At 38.4% G+C, this 26,286-nt stretch overlaps 1 protein-coding gene across 1 annotated transcript in view; it reads left to right on the top strand.

Annotated features, from left to right (window-relative positions):
* LOC119814384 (leucine zipper protein 2-like) overlaps positions 1 to 26,286 on the top strand; it is a 165,950-nt gene that overhangs the window by 12,471 nt on the left and 127,193 nt on the right. Inside the window, exons 4-5 of the mRNA XM_042055415.1 lie at positions 1,158 to 1,239; positions 7,338 to 7,400. Of these exons, the coding sequence (XP_041911349.1) occupies positions 1,158 to 1,239; positions 7,338 to 7,400 (145 nt within the window). The remainder of the gene's footprint in view (positions 1 to 1,157; positions 1,240 to 7,337; positions 7,401 to 26,286) is intronic.

Raw genomic sequence — 26,286 nt, 5'->3', positions numbered from 1 at the left:
TTATTGTGTCCAGTTTTAAATGAGGAAATTTACAAGAAGGGAATTTTAACACTTGCCCAAATTACCAGAGTTAGATTTCCAGAAATTGATGGCCAAGTTTAAACCAGTTTTGATTCCCATGGAATAGAACAACACTTTGCTTGGTTGTTGTTGCTCTTAGTCAACTTTTCTAGGCATAGTCACATATCATATATGTGTACTCTATTACACACGCATGTGTTTGTACACACACATGTACACGCACACTAACTTTTATAATCTAATATTTTTGAGGTGATAATTTGAGTGACAAAAGTCAAGTCAAAGCAAGTCAATAGCATTAATCCAATATGCACAAACTCTAAATCTTTAAGGGAAATGAGTAAGCACATAGAATAATGGCTTTCATCATGACATTCACAAACATGCACATACATGTACACATATGCAGACACACACATAGTCACTGCATGATTGCTATTGTTCACTCCCTTAACCCGTACACTGAGAACTTCTCTTGACTTCCATTGTATCTGTAAGAAATAAATGTGATATTTATCTTTTTCCACCCCTCCCCATCAAAACACATAGTCTGTGCATCCGAATGATCTTGGGGCCCAATTTCCATGCATTTAAGGTCATATATTTTCTTTCCTGTGCCCATTAAGCAAGAATTAGAATTAAATCTATTTTCCTTGTGTTTTCATAAAAATTTCTCAGATCTTATAAATTATAGCTAAGCCACAATACTGCAAAATTAAGAAATTAATGAGGATCAGAAGGTTACAATAATTTCTTTCAGAAGTCTATAATGACTTTTGACCCAACATGTTCACACCCTACATGTCATCAGTGAAATTAGCTTTCCAACTCGAGTTGGTATATTGAGCTGATTGAACACATTCATTGTTACATTGATTCACACTGTGGGATTCTTATAAAGCATAATAACAAGGCAATTTCCCTTAAATATCACGTGCCTTACATGTGTGCATGGAAAGAAAGCCCTTTATTATCAGAGTATTTAGACATAGCCTTTGGTATTGCTGTTGATTTTCATAATTATAGTTAGCTGTTCCTTAAATGTAGATTGATAGACAAACTTCTTTTCGTAAAGTTCATAGAAAATAGTGGAATCATATGGTATCTCTTCTTTGTTCTTTTTTCTACTAACCTAGGGAAGAAATGAAGTCTCTCCAGGAGGCCCTGCAGAATCAGCTTAAAGAGACATCTGAGAAAGCAGAAAAGCATCAGGCTACAGTGAGTGTTTGTATCTCTTCTTTGGGTAATAGCTTTAGGGTTGAGAAGTTATTTCTTCCTTTTCTCCAATCACAATAGAAAAATACACTATAAAAAGAAAACAATGAAGTCTCCACAAGAGAAGCTTTAGTAATTTTGATCAGCATAATACTTTGCTATAAGAAAAGGGTGAACATTATGTTTAATTTGGTGATCTTCTAACTCCCACTGATTCTCCATAAGGGATGAAGCAAGAGGCAAACCAGGCAGAGAACTGCCTCACTTTAGTGGTTCCTGGATGGGTGGAAGCTGAACTGAAAGTCAGGTAACCTACGTAGATCCTTAAGCTGTCCCAGACAACCACGGCATGGGAATCACTCAGGGGCAGGGCCATACTATCTGCTTGGTCATCTGTCCTAAGGTTATTCATAATACAACCTATAGTTTCAGGGTCCAACTGCTCCCCAGATCTTTGCAAGATGATGTCCTTTTGACACTCACACTGTGGCTCTTATCAGTCGTATTCACCAGAAACAGGAAAATTGGCTCCTGAAGCAATGCTGGGATATCAGTCCCAAATTTATTTCTCAGACTCACTTTTGTACCTCTTGCAAAGACTTCTATATAATATCTAGTGCCTGAATCTCCTTTTAAAATTTATATGATACCAAACTCTGTTTGCTAGAGGTTAACAAATTTGAATATATTACTGAGAAGATGGATGGAATATTATATCCAGGGCCCACAAGGGGAAGGCTAGTGCTGACCAGCAGAGAGAACTGGACAGTAGATCCCATTATGATTTAAGAGACAGTGCAATGGAGAGACAGCTAAAGAGGTTTAGGAGTGGCAGTGTGAACAACTGCAGTAACTTGGGACATAGGAGCTACCCCACATTGTGGGTCTAAGTCACTAGGGCAGGTCTGAAGTGGTTTGGAGTGGCTCTATAGTGTTTTATTCTTCAGCTGATTGACAGTTGTTTGGAAGTATGGTCCTGAGAGTACATGACCTATTGTGGCTCCAGGGAAGGAGGCAAGAAGAGAGAGAAGGGTATTTCAAACACATTATCAGGCTAGTGAGAAAGAAGCTGGTCCAGCACATGGTTCTTGGAACAGACTCCTTCTGGAGTGCCAATAAAATACAACCTCAGTTTTAGAAACAAGGTTCGTAAAGGTATCCATCTTGTTCAATTACTGGAAGCCTGGGCTCTCTAGAAACTGTGGTGAGCCTTTTATTTGCAAAGCTTCTATAAACTTTGGTTGGAGTGTGGAGTTTTGATTCTGAACCTCAGTTCAGTTTGTCACCCAGGAATGCTGAGTCCTAAGGTCTTTCTCCTAATGAAGACCTGCTTTGCAGTCTTAGGAATGTTTCCTGGTAAGTTCTCATTATCTCTTCCAGATAACACATGCTTAGGCCAAACAAAAACAGTCAGTGATTTTATGTAGGATGTTCTAGTGCTTGGCTATCCAGGCACCAAACGTTTTGTAAAAGAATGGACAGGTTTGACAGGTTTTAGTGTCTTCCTAGTCAGTGTTTCCCTCAATATGGACTTAGAATGTTGGATGGCTCTGTCTGTGACCTCATTTGTGCTTTGCCCAATCAGACTTCATTTGAATTTATCTTGGGGAATTTAATCTGATAAAAAGTGGTGGCCTTGAGAACAGATGGGCTGTATTCACTATTTTCTCAGACCCTTGTCATAAAGCCATATCGTTTTATCGATTGATTCCTGAGAAGCTGTATCTCACAGGAGGTAAACTTTTGGCTCACTTTACATTGCTAGTGGCCAGAGCAACCAAGGCACACACCACAGCAATTCCCACACTATATGCAGAGTTCCAGGGAGAACACTGTCACTCTTGAAATGGCAGAGGTCCAAGATAGAACATACAGTTAAAAATGCCATGGGTACAGAGTATGGCCCCTGTGCCCCACCCAGCATGCTCTCCATACCTTTCTTGTGGATTTCCCTCAGAGCTGTGACAATCCTATCCCCACTTTCCTCATATTTCTATTAAGCCCAAACCTGCTTGTGCAGACTGGCTTAGCATTCCGTTCTGAGGATAATTCCTAGTGGAACAGGATTCTGTGGACTTGACCAATTTCTGCCCTTTGGTTTATTTATCCAATTAAGACAGTGCAACACATTAAAATAATAAGGGCTATTATTATTAAAATAACAATAATATATCACTAAAATAGGATATTTATTATATAGATATTATATTATTATCATATAGAAGTATAATAATATATTTATAATTTAAGGTGTAATTATATCTGGCTTATAGGCTATAGTAGACTTGAAAGTAATATTCTGTCCTTCCTTCTCTGCCCACCATTTTTATTACAAATTCATATATGGTCATTTCATTTCCCTCAGGCTCTCCTACTGACTACTTACAAAGCTCTTCATTGGTGATTATGATTCTGTGCACACAAGGTACTAAGCAGAAGGGATGATGAATTGTAACTAACTTCAAAATTGTAGGCTATCATTGCCACTACCTCCTGCTAATGATACAGGAATCATTCTCAAGGATGACATAGGATTAATGTCTGACAAGGGGAGACTCACATAATGTAGTCTGCTCTGAATCATTAGGGATGTTCTAACGTTTCTATGCTAAGTCATTGCTAATCAAAACCATTTAGTTACACAATCAGGACACTATCATGAGTCTCCAGCAGCTCTTCCCACAGGTTGACAATGAGCTGTGTGATATTGATCTGAAGTTCAGAATCACTAAGGTTCCTGTCATAGACGTGAGCTGTATCACCAATCTGAAAATGATCTCTGACTAAACACCTGAGACTTCATTCTATTCAGTAATTGCAAGACAACTCAATTTTGGTAATGCTTTGTATTCTCTCACCTACAGGTGCACTATCATTGCTATTTACTATAATTGTTTGAAATATGTTTAAAGTCACATGCATACCCATATTTAGAAGTATGTAAACATACACAAAAAGTATGTGGACACATGATAATACTTCAGAATGACCATGTGCTGGGAAACAAAAAATTATATTACAACATAAAACATGTCCTTTAGGCATTATTTGTGTTGGAAGATTATAATGAAGAAAAGTAATTTTCAACCTAAGCTATCATCATTTTTTAATATTGCTAGTTCTAAGGCAGTGGGATTATGTGAAGAAGTACCATACGATAGGCTTCATTCCTGAACTAAAGTTAAAAAAAAAACTCGTCACATCACCCAATGTGACAGCAAAAATCATAAAATGTATGCATTACAAAGAGAGCAGCTCATAGAATAAAGCAAAGATTTCCAGTGACCAACTTCAAAGAAAGGCTCTCCTGAGGTGACTCCAGGTACGGAAAGGGAAGGACTCTTTTCATTTTCTTTGATCTTCCCTGCAAAGAGATAAGAAAGAGATGAAAGGAAGATGGTGGGGATAACAGCAAGTATAATTCAGTAACGTTCCGTGCAGACACTGGAGTTCCATAGTGGGAACTCTTTATGCAACTGAACTTTCATGGAAACTGATGACTTGGAGCATCCCGGGACAGGGGGTGATCAAATATCTATGAGAGTTGTGTTAGTCCCACACACATAACGGTAGAACTAGAAAACTTCTAAATACAAGAAGAAAAGCAAGCAAGCTTCCAAACTAACCAAAATCCTGATTATTAGAAACCACAACGAATTGAAATAGTTTAACTATATTAACACAAAATCTTAAAACAGGACACAGTAAAATTAGAAGTATTGGAAAATATATACAAAGATGCTAAATTTGAAAATGAACAAATTAGGAAAATGAACACAACATTCACTAATTATTTTGCCTTCTAATACTTCTACAGTAATTAAAGTTGTGGCAATGAAGGGAAGTTTTTGTAATTGTCTTGCGCTCGTTCTGATGGGTAATTGGATTTGAGTCTACAAATATCATTATACCATTTCATATTTAAAGGAAAGATATACTTTTATGGTGACCTTGATCGAATTTTTAATTGTGACCATTTTATTCGAATGAAAAAATGTACAATTCTTCCAAAAATTACAATAAGTGAAGTTTTTCCAGGTCCAAAATAAAATTCTGTGAAATATAATAACAAAGTTGTTTATTAAGTCATAAAACATGAAAGTGAAAAAGAGAATACATTTATGAAAATTTGTATTATGTGAGCAGCAGATACCGCTTGAAATGATCGTATTCCAACACACTTTTTATGAATACAGAAAGATTTGTTTTCATCTTTGCATGGATATTGCAGTGAGAAATCATTCAGCTTTGGGTCTGCCTTGCCAAAGCCTGGCAGACAGCAGGGATAACAGGCTAGCAGGTGTGACAATGATAATTAAAGATATTAATGGTGTTTGGATGCATTTCATGACTTTTCTTAACTTTTATAGTTCAACTTGTCCTGGATGAGACATAATTCTAAGGCAAGAGTTGCCTCAAAGCTTCCATCCTCATCAAGCATAAAGAAGCACCTTTCTTCCATGCTTTGCTCAGAGCAAATACTTGGTATTCTTGTCTCTGAAAACCATTATTGAAGTCAATACCAGGAATACTTATTTCTGCAGGGAAGTTAAATCCTGCTGGGATTCTAAGAAAGTGATCTCAAAATGCTATTGTAAAATATTCTGAATATATTTGAGTTTCATATTCTCATATGGTTGTGTGGAGTATTTAATGAATTACAGGCCTGATATTGAAATCTATTTCAGTATATTGCTAACAAATATGAATTTTAGCAATGCAAGTTACTGAATATATCGATAAATGAAGGTTTGGCAACAGAATAGATTATGTATGTAACTTAGATTGCTTCAACTATCTCACAATTTAAAATTTTTGTTACCAACAAAATACTTACATATAGAACTAGCTATGAAATTCATCTATCAGAAAGCATTCCCTGGTTCTGCAGATATATAAATTTTAAATAGTGTCATGCCATTACAGGTAATTATTTTGGATCACCAAAGGTCTTGAATTTCCCACATAATGGGACAGCGATTGTTATTAGTGGTATTTCCTTGACATAAGCATCCGCATAGTTTAAATTTACCTGGAGAATTAATGATTGAAACAATAGGCCAGGCAGTTCTTAAGCATTTTCTGTTTTATATATGCCATCACTATCAGATGGTTCGGCTTGAGTATTCAGTGACAGATGGAGCTGTTATGTTCATGGATTCTCTAAGAGCAGGGCACTTACTGGTAACATAAGGCTCCAGCAGCCCTCTATAGAAAGTAAAGATCAGGAGTCAGGTGCTATGGGTCTTCTAGAAAGTAGTACAGCTGTTTCAGCTCTTGAAGACAAGAGAGACTCCATCTGGAATCATTCTTATACCTCTCTACCTATACGACTCAGATATCTGCATATGCCAGCTTCATCCCATCTCTGTGCAACCTGCTATTCTCTTCTTGCTAATGATTTGAACACCTCTTTTGACTTTCCACACCCAAAATGGTGGTTAACAACATCTTCTATCCACATGAGCTACAGAGCAGCTGGTTCTCTCTGGTTGCCTTAGCTGAAACACCACAGAAAAGACAATAGATGCTTCTATAGTTTAGAGTCAAAATCTTGGGTAACTTTTACTGGGTTGTGGATTTCTCAGGCATGCTTCCTGGGAAATAGTCATAATGGAGGCCGGAAGGATGGATGTACATGGTGAAATGGAATGCTGGCCTTTTGCTTCTCTTCAAAAGAACCAAAATTATTTAATTCACTATATTTGGAGTTATACCAGCTACTGTGATCTTTACCACCTTGATTAAATTTTTTATATCAGTAGCCCCAATTTAATCAGTTCCACAATTAGTTGAAAATAAATGTAGATTGGTTGGTACTAAAAAGAACATGAATACATTTCACTAATATAAAATTATGTCTTTGAAAACTTACATAAGCTTTAATGTAATAAACATATATATATATATATATATATATATATATTTGAATAAAGTTCTAGGAAATTAAGGTTTTGGTTAATGAAAACTTTAATCCTTTCTTTTTCAATATTTTTATTAAAACCGTAATAAATTCAGGATACCTCAAAATGATATAAAGTGAAAAACAACATGGTAATATATCAAGAAGGTGTATCCATACTATTCTATTTATCTTTCAGATTAATTTTTTGAAGACTGAAGTGGAAAGAAAGAGCAAAATGATCCGTGACCTACAGAATGAGGTAATTTTCACATTACAGGAAATTGTACACTAATCAAAGAATATACAAAGAAAATGCACATAGACTTTTAACCAGAAGTTTGGAGAATTTGAATGCTCAGCTGAGCTGCAGTAACATAACCACGGAGAACAAAAGTGTTGCAAAGAATTACTATCTCACAGCTGCAATGAGCTTAGGAAGTAGAAAGGATTTCTTTCCATTGATTTTTATTTTTCAAGATAATTGGAAACTACTTTTAGGTTTGAAAAATTAAATCTGATTTTTAATTTATTGTTCTCTACATGAAGAGAAGCCCCCATTAAAGTTTATCATCTGATGTTTCTAACTACCCTAAAATGATAAAAAATGATGCATGTGGATATTTACTTTTGGAGCAAGCAGATTTAAGTTTCTTTAAATGAGTCTATAAATGAAGCAAACAACAAAAGAACTAAATGTCAATGAACATTGTTGTAGAAAAAACTCTAGGAAATTAAAAAAAAACCCACTTCAGTTCAATTCTAAGTATGTGGCTGTAAACCTCTCTAAGGTAATTATTCCATCCTCATGCCTCAGTGAACACAGTGCTGTGGAGCGGATAAGGTATTTCATAATGTAGTGGAGTGCTTCAGGTCATTATTCTTAATGGATTCCTGCACTGCCCATAGATGAATAGGTGGTAAGTTTAGCTCACATACACCCTGAGCCCAAGATGCACTCGGGATATTTTAGTAATATCTCCTCACAAAATTCTAACTGTATTTCTGGTGACTTGCCATTCTTGGTTTGACTTTTGACCAGCCCATTATTATGCGTAACTCTGACATAGCCTTTATGACATACTATGAATCATTCACATGAGTCCCTAGAGCTACTGGGGACAGTGCCAATGACCAGGCATGTCAGCATGGCAGAACTTAGCTGCCTCAGAGAACTGGAGGCAAGATGTCAGAAATAAAATCAGTGTAGCTCAGGTCTGTCTGAAGGTTTGGGATCAGGATCCCTCCCAGTTTCCTCCTAGTGTTTGCGGCCTTAGGGCGGTACCACTCCCTGACTGGGAGGAGTACCACTCCAGTTCACGCTTGTGGCTTCATGGGGACTCTCTTTCTTGTCTAAAGTGTTATGTATCAGAATCCATTACTGAGTTTTAGTACCCTCTTTACTCTTGTCTAACATTGTCTTGTTGTGACTGCATGTGCAAGACTCCTAGCTGTCCATCAGTTTGCATTCTGAATTTCTAAGTGGATGTGAATAGATTGGTAATCTTCAAACCATTCTAGGAGTTCTGGTCTCTGGTGTATTAACAAAAGTATCTTAGCAACTTTTAATAGGCAAGGATCAGAAGTATTGAGTGTAAGTCTGCATGTCTTTGGAAAGGAATAAAGAATTCAAACTTTGGGATGTTCACCCACCACAGAAAACAATGCTTTATTTCTTATAGTGAAAATGATTGTTAGTTACATATTCATATGAAGAAAGGGGTTAATTTTGGTGGTTTGTTGTTGCTGGGGGCAATTTCAAGCAAGCTAACTAGCAAAGAATACGTTTTACTTTCTGAATCAAGGCTGGAAGTGTCTGTTAGAAGAGGCTTTACAGTAAAGCTAATGTGTTTGAAAATGGCCAAAGTGAAATACACAGAAAAATAAATATGAAAATGGACTCTATCGTATACAACTATAGAAAAGAACTTTCCATTCGGCAAAGGAATTTTGACTTGGCATTTCAGAGGTAATGCTTGCTCATTGTAGAGATACTCGTTCTCTCAGGGGAGTTGACAGTCTGCCTTAGACACCCCCTTATTTCATGTTGTGAGCAACTAATTCCACTAAGTAAATTATTACTGAAAATACTGATGAGCTACTTACATTTGTGGAAGTTTAGAATCGGTCAAATTGGGAGTTCACCTGTGTTCACAGCTATATCAGCATTATTTTTTTCTTACCTGATGAAGGATTATGCCTGTAATTCTTCATAGAAAAGTAAATGTGAATTTTGGTTTTGTGTTATTTGGCACTGGGTTTTGATCCTACTGCGTGTACTAGCTTTGTGGGAGCCTAGTCTGTTTGGATGCTCACCTTCCTAGACCGGAATGGAGGGGGAAGGACCTTGTACTTCCCACAGGGCAGGGAACCCTGACTGCTCTTTGGAGTGGAGAGGGTGGGGGAATGGGGTGGGGAGAGGGGGAGGGAAATGGGAGGAGGGGAGGAGGTGGAAATTTTTAATTAAAAATAAATTTAAAAAAGGAAAGAAAAATAATAAAGTCACTCTGCCATTCATCTACTTTGAATTGTTGGCATTTTAGAACATGTGAAAATAATACGCATTAGATAATTGAAGCTTGTTCAAACTCCAACAATGGTAAGCAATTACAATCATCATCGTTAATATTTTGAGGTAATTAACTCATTAATCCATATGCTTTGCATAAGTATTTTCTTAGTAATGGCTTAAGCAATCAAAACTCCATGAATAAAAATACCAAAGTATACTTGGCTTCTATCCTGTATTCACAGACATCATAGATATCCTCATAGTCTCTCTACTGGTGTAGGAGGCCCTTCTGTGTTTGTGTTGCTTTCATTGGTTATTAAAGAAACTGCCTTGTCCTAGTTGATAGGGCAGAACTCAGGTAGGCGGGGAAGACAGAACAGAATTCTGGGAAGAAGGGCAGTGTGGCAGACTCCATGAATCTCCAGCCTGGATAGACGCTGGTTAGACTTGTGCCGGTAAGCCACCGTAAAGTGGAGATACATATTATTAGAAATGGGTTAAACTAAAATGTGAGAGTTAGCCGATAAGAGGCTAGAGATAATAGGTCAGGCAGTAATTTAATTACCACAATTTCTGTGCGGTTATTTCGGAGGCTAAGCTAGCCGGGCAGTGGAATGCAGCCTGCTCCTTCATACTATACTCTACAAAGTAAACAAAAGTACCAGCCATAACACACACTCCATCATAGGAACAGGGAATATTGATAATTTTCTTCGCTTGTTTTAACAGAAATTGCCAGAGAAGCTTCTAAATTACTGGCATGCCTACAACAATCATTACAGCCAGGGAAATAGGAAGTTTAGTTAGTCATGTCTTCTTCACACTTCTGTCCTTAGGTTGTGTAGGCTTTATTCAACTTAAATCAAATAGATTTCCCTTGAGAAAGGAGGGTTCACTAAAGAAGAAGAGAAGATACCAGAGCAATAAAAGAAAATATATCTTGGAACACATTGACACTTCTATTACCTCCCGAGTTCCAAACTCTTTCCTATGGTAAGCTCCAGACCATAGAGGGTAAATCACAGTTTAATAAATTGTGATGCCCAAGGCAAGCAGAATATACTGAAGTACTGTGTCTTTCCTAGCATTGCTTCCCCATCTAGACTTTTTCTTCATTCTAAATATGTTAGGAGTCTGCACTCTTCCTGTTGTGCATATCTTTCAAGTATTTATCATCTACACATCAATGGTGGCAGAAAACATCTTCTGACCTAACACAAAACAATCAATCCCCTCCACCTCTGTGTCTTGAGAGAGATGGAGAGCTGCTTTCATTTCAGTCTTCCATTTGTAGCCTCATAAAATTAATGCATAATGGACATCTTCACATCTTACTCTTTGACCCCTCCTAGCATTTAATCTTTCTGGATTGGATTATGTAGACACTAATCTACCTGTCATTCGCACTCTGTACTTTTCAGTAGTAAAGAGCATGGTGCATAAAACCTGCCTATTTATATATAGCAAGTGTGTAGTGCAGTTATGTTAACAATAAAATATTGATTGTTTCTTAAATTACAAGAATGAAGACTAACTTTTCAGTATTATATCCTTCATGCATTTTCTTGACCATGTGAGACTTCTGATCAATGTTTGTTGAGTAAAAATAAAGAATTCATGAGCAAACAAGTCAAGACTATGATGGGTACACCCACAGAAACAGTCTACCTGTGCTAATGGGACCTCACCAACTCCAGCCAAGCAGGGAAGAAACCAGCAGAGGACAAAACTAGTCCCTCTGAATATGGGTGACAGTTGTATGACTGGAGCAGACTGTGGGGCCACTGTTAGTGGCACCAGGATTTATCCCTACTGCTTGTCCTGGCTTTTTGGGAACTTATTCTCTTTGGATAGAAACTAGCCTAGATATAGTAGGGAGGGCCTTGGACCTTCCGCAAAGCAATGTGCCTTACCAGCTCTAAGGAGTAGATGCGAGATTGGGGGGAGTAGATGAAGGAAATGGGAGGAAGGGAGAGATTGGGAACTGGGATTGGTATGTAAAATAAAAAAAGATTGTTTTAATAAAATAAAATAAAGTTATAAATGAATAAATAAATAAATATGCCTTAACTAGACTGTATTTGAGTAGAATGGACCACTTTCAATATCACATAATAGTGAGACTGTGAAATTATGAGGATTATTTCTTTTCACATTTTCCATATGCATACATGTTGCATACACATGCACATACAAGTCAATAAATAATAAAATACATTTCCAATATATAGACTGGCTCTAAATCATGAATAATCAGCAAGGCACATGTTAATCAGTGCTGCTAAAAGGTACTCCTGGTTTGTTTTTCTTTAGCAAAGAGAGATCTTATTTCAGTTACTGATGTACTTCATTGCGAAACCAAAAAATAAAAAAAAAATAGAAATGAGGAATGAAAGAGAGGGAAGGAGGAAATAAACAGAGAAAGATGAAAAAAACATTTATGTGGATTGATATTCAAAAAAGAGGATTCCCTTAAAGGTTTATTTTTGTTTTTGTGTGTGTCTGTGTGTGTGGCGTGTGTGTGTGTGTCTGCTGTGTATGTGTGCATGTAAGCTTGTGGTATGAGAGTATGGATGTTTGTGTGCATGTGTGAGTGTGTCTGTGTATGTGTGCACCATGTGTGCATGTGTGAGCATGTGGTATGTGTGTATGGGTATATGTGCATGTGTGGGTGTGTGTATGTGGGTAGTTGTACATGTTTGTGTGTGTGTGTTCGTGTATGTGTGAAATAAATAAAGGTGTCCATGGAGGCCAGAAGAAGGTTTCAGATGTCTTTAAGCTGGAGTTACAGGTGGTTGTGAGCCACTCACTGAATTCAGACCCTCTGCAAGCAAGATACATTGTCTACTAACTCATATCTCCAAGTCAGGAGAGAATTTTGCCAACATTAGTGACATAGTTACTTTCACCTGTGAATTTCACTAGTAATATAAGGAATTTGGATTTTAAAATCCTGATAATTTTTTACATTTCAGCTGTCAGAGTCAGTAATTTTAGACATTTAGTTTACAGAAACAAGAATATGTAACTTAGTGAGTGACCCCTGAGTGGCAAATAATCTCTGTGTGAATCCACTGAAGTGACCATAGGTGTAATAAGCACTTGCCTGGCTTACTTCAAATTGTCTTTTGATTTACCTGGAGAATATCTGAATATTAAAGAAATGCTTCTGTTTCCTTGTACTTTTATAAAATGACTGTCAAGATTTCCTGCTATGTCCTTAGTATGTGTCTTAGAAAGATGGACCATCTGCAGTTATCAAAGTCATCAGCCAAGCTACTTTTATAATTTTATCATTTAACATATACTTATGGCACTAAAATATTATTTTTTACAAATCTTTACAGGTTTCTGATTTATCTTCAGTTAGTACACAATATGGAGATGTTTTTTAAATAATTACTTAAAATTATACACTCTATGTTCCTTCTTCAAGATATTGTGAACTATCAGTATATAGAAAAGGAAAAGGGCCTGAACTTAGGAATAGGAAGACATAGTAGTTCTATCTACTTATCATCTGTCTGTCTGTTCATCTACTTTTCTACATCTATCTTCAATCTAAGTAACATTTCTCACCATCTGCTATCCTAATAGTTTATACTCTTAATATATCTATTTCAGTTTTAGTAATTAAATGTTACTTAAACATAGACAATAATGCCAGTCACACAGTTCTATTGAAGGTAAAATTGTACAGTTATAAGGACCACTACCATTGTTCCCTTCCCTTTCCTTTCCTCATTAATGTAAAATGTGATTGCATGAATTTCTACATATTAACAATTATGTTACCAATTATCCACTCTTCAATTAAAACTTCCTTCATAATACACATATTTGCCTAAAACATATCCCAAAACCATATGCCACCATTATCTTTAAAAATATTTATTCATGTAATAATTAAGAATTTTAAGATGGTGAGATTATCCTGGATTACACTGAGAGTGACTCAAATCACTCACAAATGTCTTCATGATAAAGAAGCAGAAGGCCTGTAAGATAACTGTAGATAAAAGGACCTTCATGCTTGATGATTTGAGATCTATCTGTGCACCCACAATGTTGAAAGGGAAGAACCCCTGTAAAGAGTTGTTTCCTGACCTACACAAGTGAACCATGGCGTGTAAGCACCCCTGCATATACACACATACAAAATGAGCAGGGCAGGAAAGAGAGTGTGAGAGAGGAGAGAGAGAGGGAGAGAGAAGGAGAGAGAGGGGGGAGAGAGAGGGAGAGAAAGGAGGGAGAGAAAGGAGGGAGAGGGAGAGAGAGGGGGAAGGAGAGAGAGAAAGAGAGAGAGAGAGAGAGAGGAGGGAGAGGGAGAGAGAGGAGGGAGAGGGAGAGAGGGGAAAAGATGGAGAGAGAGAGGGGGGGGAGAGAGAGAGAGAGGGAGAGAGAGAGAGAGAGATCTGACTAATGCTGCACAGGAAATAGGCAATATGAAGAAGAAAAAAAGAGAGACTGGGAGATTGGAAGACAGAAAAACTTCAGCTAGAGCCAAGGACTGCCAACAGCATAAAAAGGCATGGGGCAAGTCTACCTTGGGAAGCTCTGGAGAAAATTTACCCCTTGGAAGAGGCAAGGGACAGATTCATTCTGGGATCTCTAGAGGGATCTTAAACTCTATGATTTTGTCCAAATGATTTCTAAATTTTGTCTTGTTTCTTTCTAGGGCCACAGAAAGCATTTCTATTGTTACCCTACTGTCTAGGTTGCTATTACATTGCTGTAAAAAGACACCATGACTAAAGCAACTCTTTTTTTCTTTTTTTTAATTATTATTTGTTTATTTTTAATTAAAAATTTCCACCTCCTCCCTACCTCCCATTTACCTTTATTTTCCCCCTCCCCCTCCCCCTCCCCCTCCCTCTCCCTCTCCAGTCCAAAGAGCAGTCAGGGTTCCCTGCCCTGTGGGAAGTCCAAGGTCCTCCCCCACTCCATTCAGGTCTAGGAAGGTAAGCATCCAAACAGACTAGGCTCCCCCAAAGCCAGTACACACAGTAGGATTAAAACCCAGTGCCATTGTCCTTGACTTCTCAGTCAGTTCTCCTTGTCAGCCACGTTCAGAGAGTCCCGTTTGATCACATGCTCCATCAGTCCCAGTCCAGCTTGCCTTGGTGAGCTCCCATTAGATCAGCCCCACCGTCTCAGTAGGTTGGCGTACCCTTGGCGGTCCTGACTTCCACTTAAGTTCATGCTCAACCTCCTTAGAGATCACGGAAATGCAAATCAAAACAACTTTGAGATACCATCTTACACCTGTCAGATTGGCTAAAATCACAAATACCAATGATGAGAGGATGTGGAATAAGGGGAACACTCATCCATTGCTGGTGGGAATGCAAACTTGTGCAACCACTTCGGAAATCAGTGTGGCGGCTTCTCAGGAAATTCGGGATCAACCTACCCCAGGATCCAGCAATACCACTCTTGGGAATATACCCAAGAGATTCTCTATCATACTATAAAAGCATTTGTTCAACTATGTTCATAGCAGCATTATTTGTAATAGCCAGAACCTGGAAACAACCTAGATGCCCCTCAATGGAAGAATGGATAAAGAAAGTGTAGAATATGTATGCATTAGAGTACTACTCAGCGGAAAAAAACAAACAAACAATGACATCTTGAATTTTGCATGCAAATGGATGGAAATAGAAAACACTATCCTGAGTGATGTAACCCAGACTCAAAAAGATGAATATGGTATGTACTCACTCATAAGTAGATTCTAGCCATAAATAAAGGAGATTGAGCCTATAATACATGATCCTAGAGAAGCTAAATAAGAAGGTGAACCCAAAGAAAAACATATAGTTATCCTCCTGGATATTGAAAGGAGACAAGATTGCCTGGCAAAAACTGGAAACTTGGGGGTGGGGGTGGGTGGGGGTAAGGGGAGATGGGGAGAAAAATGTGAGAAGGGGAGGATGGGGAGAGCTTGGGGGAATGGGATGGTTGGGATAGAGGAAGGGTGGATATGGGAGCAGGGAAGTATATATCTTAATTAAGGGAGCCATTTTAGGGTTGGCAAGAGACTTGACTCTAGAGATGTTCCCAGGTATTCATGGAGATGTCCCCAGCTAGATCCTTGGGCAGCTGAGGAGAGGGAGCCTGAAATGACCTGGTCCTATAGCCACACTGATGAATATCTTGCATATCACCATAGAACCTTCATCTGGTGATAGATGGAGATAGAGACAGAGACCCACATTGGAGCACTCAACTGAGCTTCTAATGTCCAAATGAGGAGCAGAAGAAGGGAGAACATGAGCAAGGAAGTCAAGCAACTCTTATTTAGAGAGAGAGAGAGAGAGAGAGAGAGAGAGAGAGAGAGAGCATTTATTTGGGGATTGCTTATAGTTGCAGAGGTTTAGTCCATTATCACCTTGGCAGGAAACATGGAAAACTGAAGGCAGATATGGTGATGGAGAAGTAGCTGGGAGTTATACTCAGATCCAGAGGCTACAGAAAGAAAGCTAGACACTGAGCCTGATTGGGGCTTTTGAAATTCCAGTTGGTACCAGGAAGTTGGGTATTTATGTAACAGCCTGATCATGCTTCTTGTTGCAGAATGTGGACTTTGGGACTCTGGATTAAGAAAGCAGTTGAATTTTTTTTGCAAGGGGCTTAATGAGCCATATTAGTGGGAGCATGGAAGACAATGATGCTGAGAGCAGTGTAGATAATGATGGCCCAACTCAAGATGTTGCAGAGGACAATACTAGTGAGTGACCTAGAGAGCATCCTTGTGAAATGTTGGCTTTCTCTTTTGGTTCTAAAATTCTGTCTTAGGCTAAATTATAAAGTTTTGTATTAATGGCTTTGTCACAAGAGATTTCAATATAACCTTGTATTGACTGTGTCATACTGTTATTAGTGGTCACTCTTATACATATCTAAGAGCAAGCTGAACAAGTAAAAATGCAAAATGTACACTTGGAGAAGATAGGGAGAATAAGGAAATGTAATGAACTAAGCCCAGTGCTCAAGAAGATAAAAAGTTTAAAGAAAATCCTGATGCTAAATAGAATAAAAATAGTGGTAACTTCAGGGCAAGACCCCACTTAGTTAAACTTGTTAAAAGGAATTAAGGAAAAGTGAAAAAGGATTAAAGAAAGACATATGCCGTGGAGGAAACCATAGAAAACAGAAAGCTGGAGAAAATGTAATTGAACGAGTGGGGGGGTCATGTTCCAGCCCCAGCAAGCAGAAGAACCTGACATTTTTGGCTTCATGGTTCTGGCTTTAGAGTCAATGATTCAAGACTGTCAATGATATAAAAACTAAAGAAAGCTCCTGAGGCCAGGTATGTGTCAGTGATGACACTACATAGGGGCTCAGAGAGGCCGTTGTGTGAAGGTATGAAAGAGAAGCCTGGATTTTGTTGGAAACTCCAAAATGTTGGAGATGCCCAAGTTTTGGGGACCTGCCAAGGAAAGCTGCTAACAGGGATTGGAACAAGCCCAAGAAAAAGAAGTGTGTTGTATTGTAGTCAACAGAGCTGGAAGGAGTTGGCTATCTGAAAAGCATTTTGCCATCAGATACAGAGATGCAGAGTTTGGAGTTTGCCCAGCTGGTTTTCAGTCTTATTTCGGTCCAGTATTTCCTTGCTAAACTCTCTTTCCTCCCTTTTAGAGTGGTAATTTACTTTCTGTGCCATTGTATGTTGGAATTATGTAATTTGAATTTTTATTCTGATTTTACAAAGGGTTACAATTAAGATTGTCTTAAATCTCAGAAGAGACTTAAACTTTTAGTTTTGTTTGTTCATTTCTTGTTTTTGTTTTGTTTCATTATTTAACATAATTTCTTAATTGAATCTTTGGAAATTTCACATCATTTGCCCCAATTCCACTCACCTTCCAGTCCCTCCATATTCTCCCCTCACCCCTACATCATCTACCCAAATTTTTTTTTGAAAAATCAAAACAAAATAAGCAAACAAAAAGAAAAATAAATTAAAAAAACAAAAAACAAAAAAATTAAGAACCTCTTTGCTCTTCCATCTTTCCTGCCTCTCCAACACCTTTTCATTTGTACTGGCTCTGGTAAGGGAGAACTAACCCTGATGGCATTGGCATAGAGGAGCTGGCTCCACCCCCTGCCTGAGTAAGGTCTCCAGAGTGGCCTGGACTGACCAGCTTAACTACCATCCATGCCCACAGCCAGGCCTGAGGTTGGTGCACACAAACATCTATCCTATCTAGGACCTGCTGTGGCTCATGAAGGGACTGGTCCTGTGTAACAATAACCTCCAGGTCTTGATGACTCTGGATCTCCATGACTTGCAGTGGCCACAGGATATTTGAAAAGAGTTTCATTGAGGATCCAGCGATGATCGGGTACCAGAAAACCTGAGGCCTTGACCCAGACTAATGACTCACTGCAATGCAATGAACATTTGCAAGTAAAGCTTATTGGACAGAAGGGTATTCTGTGTGACACAAGCAGCTCCCACTGCTATCAGGACAAACTGGACTTTTGAGCAGTGTTGAGACTAAAGCAGACTATGGAGACTTTTGAAGTTGTACTGTGTGTGTTTTTGCATTAAGACATGGCTGCTAGCCTGTTGGGTCTAATGAGTAGAATATGGTGGTTTTAATAAGAATGGCCCCCATGGGCTCATAGAGGAAGTGGGTCACTGGGGATGCACTTTGGGATTTCAAAAGCTGGAGTTAGCCCCAGTGTCTTGCTCTCTCTCTTTCTGGTGCTTTTTGTTCTGGATGTAGAACTCTCAGCTACTTCTCCAGCACCATGCCTGCCTTCAGGCCACCATGTTCTCCACCATGATGACAATGGACTAATCCTCTGAAACTGTAATCAAATTCTAATTAAATACTTTCCTTTACAAGAGTTGCCACAGATTTGGTGTCTCTTCACAAGAGTAAACACTGACTTAGCCACCAATTTTGTTTATCTCATAAGTAGCAGCAGGAAAATCATTAGGGAGGAATAGGATTGATATAATAACCAGGCTGCTGTTGATGCAAATAATTTAAGTGTGCTGTATGGTGTTGGAGCATTATATTTCCTGGGAAATCTTTTCCAATTCACTCCAGTAAGACAGGACAAGAGCAGGGAAAAGAAATGATTCTGTTTAAATCCAACTTGGGGAATCAGCGGTTATATCTACTAGGTTGCTTCCATGACATTAGGGCAGAATTTGTGCATAGAAGAATTTTTAGCTTGGGCAGATTCAAAAAGCCCAACCCAGCATGGGTAATGACTCACAACAGCCAGTGATTCCTCACCAACACTGGGGAAGCTCCACTGAGTTTTTCTATTTTTCAGGAATTGCTTACTCTCTGTATGCTGTTCACAAGACCATGGCACTTTCTTTGGCTTGTGAGTTTGACAAACTCACAAGTTTCCTGAGCTTTCTCCTCAGGAGTGACTTTCTTCAGTATAGAACAAAGAGCCACAAAGCAATGCCCAATTCTGTGTACTGTTATTAATTATGAGACTGAGCAGAAATACTGGCAAGCATTCCATTTCTTCAGGATAAACGTAAAGATTTTGGTACAATACACATGTATTTATCACAGTTTTCCAGAGTCTTTAGCACAAACATATATAGGGAGAAAATGATATAAAAAGATTCCCCAAGCCCTCTCTGAAATCTTTGTCTAGTATGGGGAAAAAACTCATAAAGCCAGTAAACTAACATAATAGCAGAATAGTGAATAAGAGGGGTCACATACTTTATTCCTTGAACACACACACATACAATGCTGAACAGTGAATTTGCTCGTGATTTGTGATTAAAATATCCAAGTGGTCAATGCTTGCAATCAACTTTCTTTCTCCTTATTATTTAGAGTCCAGAACCATAGTCCACAGACAAGAGTGACACAAAATCAACGTGGTCCCTCTGAGCTCAGTCATCACAGATCAGTGGCACACAGTCAGGAGGTTGTTCTGAGCTCCATCATCACATATCAGTGACACACAGTCAGGAGGTTGTTCTGAGCTCGGTCATCACAGATCAGTGACACACAGTCAGGAGGGTGTTATGAGCTCAGTCATCACAGATCAGTGACAAACAGTAAGGAGGTTGTTCTGAGCTGTCATCCTAACCTGCTTTGCAAATGACTCCATTTTTTAAACTCAACAAGACCCTGAAATACTCTCTATGTTGCCTTCCCCTCCTTCAGTCAGAATATATAATCTGTTCCTAATTTGGTTTGTTAATAAAATAATTGTAGATTTATTTCAACCTCAGAGAACACACTGGATAGAGAAAGTTTCTTTTCCTTATCAGTCCATAGCCTCTGAGCATCAAAATGCTCCTAAAATTCCCCGTGTGTGTGTGTGTGTGTGTGTGTGTGTGTGTGAATGTGTGTGCATGTGTGTGCATGTGTGTACATGTGCTTGTGTCTGTAAAAGATGCTACAGACACAGGCAAAGAAAATAAACATTTCCATTTCTACTCTTGCTTCCCTATTTCTATCTTAAAACACCTCTTATTACATCATGCTTTATTAATCATCTAAAAGTGATACTGACCATCTCAAATGAGCTATTTTATAGAAAGGGCACTTTGTAGATGAAGAACACCCATGTCTTTCCTCATGCCCTGGGGGAATTATACGTAGCTCACTGTCTCGTGGAACAGTATAGCACAGCATGGACTCCATGAGAATAGATGCACAACTTTCTTTGTCCAATAACATGAAGTATTTTTTAACATCATATTCCCCAAATGGGTATAAAATCTGCCATATTCATTTTATTTTTTTCTCTTGATTTAGTTCATAACTTTAGAGTTCTTGTCAATTTCCTTACTACAAATATTTATAATACCTTGTAAAATTTCTTGCTTTATAAAGAGAGTCTTTGAGGCTTTCCTTTCTATCCTCAAGGCAGCAACTGTGAATGTCAGGGCACCCCACGCATGTGTGCTTAATGCTCTTAGGCTGCTTAAATGTCTTTAAGCATCATTTTGTCCCATCTTTTATAAGCTTCCATTGACTGTCTCTCAAAGGTAAAGTGCTGGTGTTTTTCATTTCAAAATCAAAAGGAATATATTATCCAGCAGTGATGAATGAGAATCTCTGATAGGTTTATCTAATAGCAGAGTCTTTGTTTCAAACCACAAAACCAAGTTCACAGTCATTGAGAGAACCTTTCTCTGAAACAGCAACAGTGAACACTCCTGTGCAGAGCAAGGCATCTTGCATCCCATGCTGCTACCCCTAAAAGCATGCACTTGGCAAAGTCCAGGGGTTTGTCTTTATTACTTATTTATGCAGTATTTTTGAAATATGTGTGTGTGCCTGCACATATATTACATATACATATATATACATATACATATATATACATATATATATACATATATATCAGATACATAATGTATTACATATATATGTATATGTGTATATATATACATGTATATATATCGGATACATATATATACATATATATATGTAATACACACACATATATATATATGTATGTAATACACATATGTATCCGATCTCCAGATGTTAGATAAAACTCTCTTGTAATCAGCCCTTGGGGAAACTGTTGAAATTCCCAGAACTGTGTGAAAATGGAGAATCACCTCTGCTTTTCAGTCCTTTTTGTCTCACACTGACTTCCTCCTTGCTGTTATCCACACTTCAATTCTCTCTCCCCTTGTCCTGCTGCCTAGCTCCTCTGAGATCTTTCAAATGTACTCTTCACATTAGGCCTACTCTTTCCCACCATATAAACTACCCACTACTATAGAATCTCTATTTCCAGTGCTACCAGGTAGGCCCTGCACCTCCTGCACCTATAGGCCTCCTGACCTCACCTTCACAAACCCTTCTGCCTGAGCTGCTACCAGTAGAACAATGAGAAGGAGACAGCCACACCCGAAGGCAACAGAGGAGATCAGCAAGGGGCATGCTGACCCTTGGATGGTATTTGCTCATGGAGACAATGTAACAGTGCAAACAGCTCAAAGAGCATATGGACATGGTTCAAGAGAACAAAAGCCAAAAGCTAAATTATCTAAGATGTAAAAATTGAATTCAACAAAGAGAATTGCTAACAAAACTCAAATTGAAATTGTGCTGAAAACTGAAAAAACAAATAGGCCAAGTTAAGACCTCAGTGGAAAATGTCACACATAGAATTAAGCATATGAAAATCTCTCGCTGACTCTCTGTGTCTCTGTCTCTGTCTCTCTCTCTCTCTCTCTCTCTCTCTCTCTCTCTCTCTCTCTCTCTCTCTCTCTCTCTCTCTTTGTATATATGTGTGTCTCCTAAGTCTAAGGGAAGGAAGGATGTCTGTACCAGGCATGGGCAGTTTGTAGAACACAAAACTTATAGGACCTGAAAAGAAACTTTCCATGACATATAATGTTTACCCTTTTTGTGGTTTTATGTGTCTCCCTAAGTACAGATGTTGAAGAATTGTTCCTTGGAGCAGCAGTGTAGGGACCTGAGGACCTGAGAGTATGGTTCATGTACTGATGCTCTGCTTCATGAACGTTGCTTAGCAGTTAGGAAAGAATTGAAGCTGCAACATCTTTCGTACTCCACTGTTTCTTTTGTCCCTCCCTTCCTCCCATCCTTCTTTCTCTCTCTCTTTCCTCCTTTCCTTCTTCCTTATTTCCACAAGGGGATTTTACAGCATGGAAAATTTGGACAGGCTCTTGAAACTCTGACATTCTAGAACTCTGATCTACAAACTTTCTTTCTAATGTGAATATTTTATCCAGTGAAATTTTACAGCATCATTAAATGAGGCAAAGTCTCAATTTCGGCCAAGCATATATAGAAATTTGAACATGTGAACAGGCACAGCTGGATATGGGTGGAAATTTCCACCACCCTCATGAAAAAGGGCAAAGGAAGAAGAGAGTCCTTAAATGCCAGCATGTGCCAGTCGACCACTGTGTATGGAAACTGGGCCAGAGTTTAGAAGAGGTGACCTTGCCTACCTAAGAAATGCTTTTATTTTTTTAATATTTCTTAGAAATAGTGTACTAACTCAGAGGTATTACATCCTAATTTGAGATAAGAGAAAAAATAATTGGTTTGCAGTCATGACATTCCCTCTGGTAAAATAGCCAAGTCAGATTCCTATGATAGAGAAAATAGAAATCTCAAAGGCATTGCAGTCAGAGTGCATCTTCAGAGCTGAACGAGGGCTGTAGGGCAGGCTTTCCACAGACGGGCCTGTTTGGATGGGAGACCTATTAGTCTCTCACATATGGGGTGTCTGATTTTCAACCGGTTTCAAATAATGTTTCCAATATGAAAATCATACTCGAAGAAACAGCTAAGTGAACAAACAGAAATGAATGTGTTCTATCTCGGGCAGTTTTATTTTATTCTCAGCTTCAAATGTCGCTTGAGAAATGGCTGTTGAGCCTTGTAGAACCTTCAGGCGAATGAGCTAGTGTTTAATGGGGTGTCGGAAATGGCCACTAAGCTAATTTCCGTCTGGAACTGCCAGACGTGTAAGCATTCCATCTCTTCTCTCTTCTGAACACCTCACCTAAGCCCGGCCACCAGCAATTCCAAGGACATCAGCTGCAGGGAGAAGTCATATATTTCTTTAGCTGGTGAGTTCTTCGGAATGTGAGAGAAATTCGATGAAGATTTTGAAGTGAGGTGAGAGAAAATGGACAGGGCCAGAGAGGCACCTACAGAATTAGCATTGGGTTTTTAGTTTGTTTCTTGTTGTTTGAGACATGGTCTCACTATGCATCACAAGTTGCCCTGCAAATCAAAGCCTCCTGCCCCAGCTTCCTTATTGATAAGATTACAAGGCTTGGGTCTTCATGCATGAATTCAGAAGTATTTTTGGAGAATGAAGCCATTATAATTATAATCCAAAATATATTTTAAATTAATGCCCTTTTCCTCCTAGTATAAAAAAGAACTATATTTTGACAGGTATATGCTCATATTTGTGTGTTTGTGTGTGTTTTATATATAGTATATTTGTATATATGTGTATGTGTTATATATGTATGTATGGGAGTGGTTTAGTGTGTGTTTATGTTTGTGGTGCATGTATATTTGTGGGATGTGTGTGATGTGTGTATAGTGTATATATGTGTGCGGTGTTTACATATGTGAGTGTATGTTCATATGCTATGTGTGTGTTTGATCTATATGAGTGAGTATATATGTATATGGTATTTATATACTTTGTATGTATTTGTCTGTCGATATAATATGGGTGGCATGTGTAGGTTTGTGTAGATACGCTTGTGGTGTGTGTGGGATTGTTTGAGGGGGATTGAATCTATGTATATGTGGTTTTCTCTCTCTTGTGTGTCTCTGTGTGTGTGCATTTGCTTGTGCAACCCAGTGTGAAAATGATGCTTCTTAAGGAACCACCATAAGAGTGGTTCATTTGGATACAAAGTGCAAATAAAAATGGCATTTAAAAAATATTCAATGCATTATCTTGAACTTTCTCCTCATAATTTTACAGTGTGGAAACATGGCTTTAAATGGCTGTCTTTTCATGACTCTGCAAGATCACAGAGCAGTGAGGAAGCATGCCTTCACCACAGAAGCATGGAGCTCCAGCAACGGACTGCATGGAAATGCAGAGGGCAGCTGGGTTCACAGGTGGCTGTGTCCTGGGTACGGGCAGGATGTCCAAAACATAGCGGGTTAATGAAAGGGAGGTGGAAGCCATGAGCAGGTCTTCCAGAAACTGAAAACCAGGGCATGGTGCCCACGCTTCAACAACACAAGCCACAGTACCCATCTCCACTTACATTTTCAGTGCTGGTCATAGCCAGATCTGTAGCCCCTGTGTTTCCACTTCCATCAGTTCTGAGCTGAGTTTCATGGCAGTTAGTACCATTCTCCTTAAAGGAATAATCACAATAAAGTTAAAAGTGCTCAGACAAAGCTTGGTGACTTGGTGTGCCCACGTCCTTTCCAGTTTATGTTTATCAGCCTCCTGTTATTTCTGGGGGTTCTCCTGTGCCCTCACCAACCTTTGTTCCTTCCAGCTGTGCTTTCTCCCTACAGGCCTACCATAGTTTTAGAATTAATGTCAGAATCAGACTCGTCTTCATGGCTACTTTCTTAGCTCATAATTCAGAACTTGTGAATCCCCAGAATATATTACATCTCCTGTGTCACCTGCTCTGCTTTCCCTGTTCGGTAACGGCTTGCACACAGATAAGAGGGCTTGCACACAGATAAGAGGCTTCATTAATTGCTGCTTGTGTATTCATAAATACAACAGTATAACCTGCTGAATCTGTATATTACTTCTATGTATAATTCAGGGGTGACCACTTGGTACTGAATAACCAATTGGTGTGCTCTTCCCAGGGGGAGACTATTTCTCCTACTCTCAGAATTCCTTACTTGCTTTTAGTTCTTTTTTAGAGTTCGATTGAGAAAAGGAAAGAGGGAAACAATGTAATCATATTATAATTCAAAAAGTAAACAATATAAATTAAGGTGAGGGATTGCAGATGTAGCACTTCTACATCTCATCCTGGATGTTTTCCAGCCCAGGCTTGCTATGCTCACATCGCTATGGAACTGTTAAAGACAACACTATCCCCTCTGTTGTTAAAACATAATCATGTATTCATCTTAGATGGTTCTGTTTATACACACTGCATTCTGGTGTTCTAGAAACTCTAGCAGCTCAGCATAAGTCAGGCACAGGAAGGATGGAAATGAAGAAGGACAAAGAGGGTAGAAATAAATTTAAGCAAATGTGGAATCTAAAAATCTATGTGAACTAAACAAAGAAGACAGAAGGTAGAAAAACAATCTATCTCTATCTACCCAGTAGCTGGAGACTTATTTTATTAGCAATATGGCTGTTCTAACTCCTCCAGATACAGAGAAGATTCTACAGTTGACACTGGCTTACTGGATTTGATGGTATAACGTTATGACATATATTTTTTATTACATTAGTCTGAGTCATGGGAAGGTATCTAAAGGAAATCTAAATACAGTGGCTATTCAAGTCATAGTGGGAAATCTTTTCTGTAAATTAAGAGAAAAACTGGCTGCTTTGAAAATACCATCTTAAGTTTCTTTTCTACTTTGAGTTCATTGTTTGCTGGTAGACAAATCCGTCAACTCTCTGGGCTCTTAAATGTCACAGTTTGCCAGATGCAATTCTACACACAGAGCCAATGGTAGACAATCAGCTTCTATTTCTAGTTCCACAAATCAGCCAATTAGCCTCTTTACCCTTTAAACATATGCTTAATTTGTTTCTTTGTAAATGCCATGAAAATAATGTTAATATTGGTAAGAAAACATCTGCAAAGCAATTAAAATGACTCACTAAAATGGGAGAATTAGAATCTTCCTGTGGGTCTGTATGAATCAGTGGCAAAATATTTCCTGTGTCTTATTTTGCCTGCCAAGTAACATGCACATTCAGAAAAATCTATATTGAATACATTGAGCTTTTGTCAAGATTAATGAGTTATATACATATGTTTGAACTGTTCATAAAACCAGTCATGATGAACTAACCTGAAACCTCAGTACTCCAGAGACTAAAGGAGAATCATGAGGTCAAAACTACACTAAACTGTACATATGACACTGACTCAAACAAATAGAAATAAGTATACAGAATAGAGATCAAGCGCTTATTCACTATAAACCTGAGGATATGGGCA

The sequence above is a fragment of the Arvicola amphibius genome, chromosome 1 (assembly GCF_903992535.2).
Source record: "Arvicola amphibius chromosome 1, mArvAmp1.2, whole genome shotgun sequence".
Taxonomy (NCBI): Eukaryota; Metazoa; Chordata; class Mammalia; order Rodentia; family Cricetidae; genus Arvicola; species Arvicola amphibius.
This window is presented reverse-complemented; position numbering and strand designations above follow the sequence as displayed.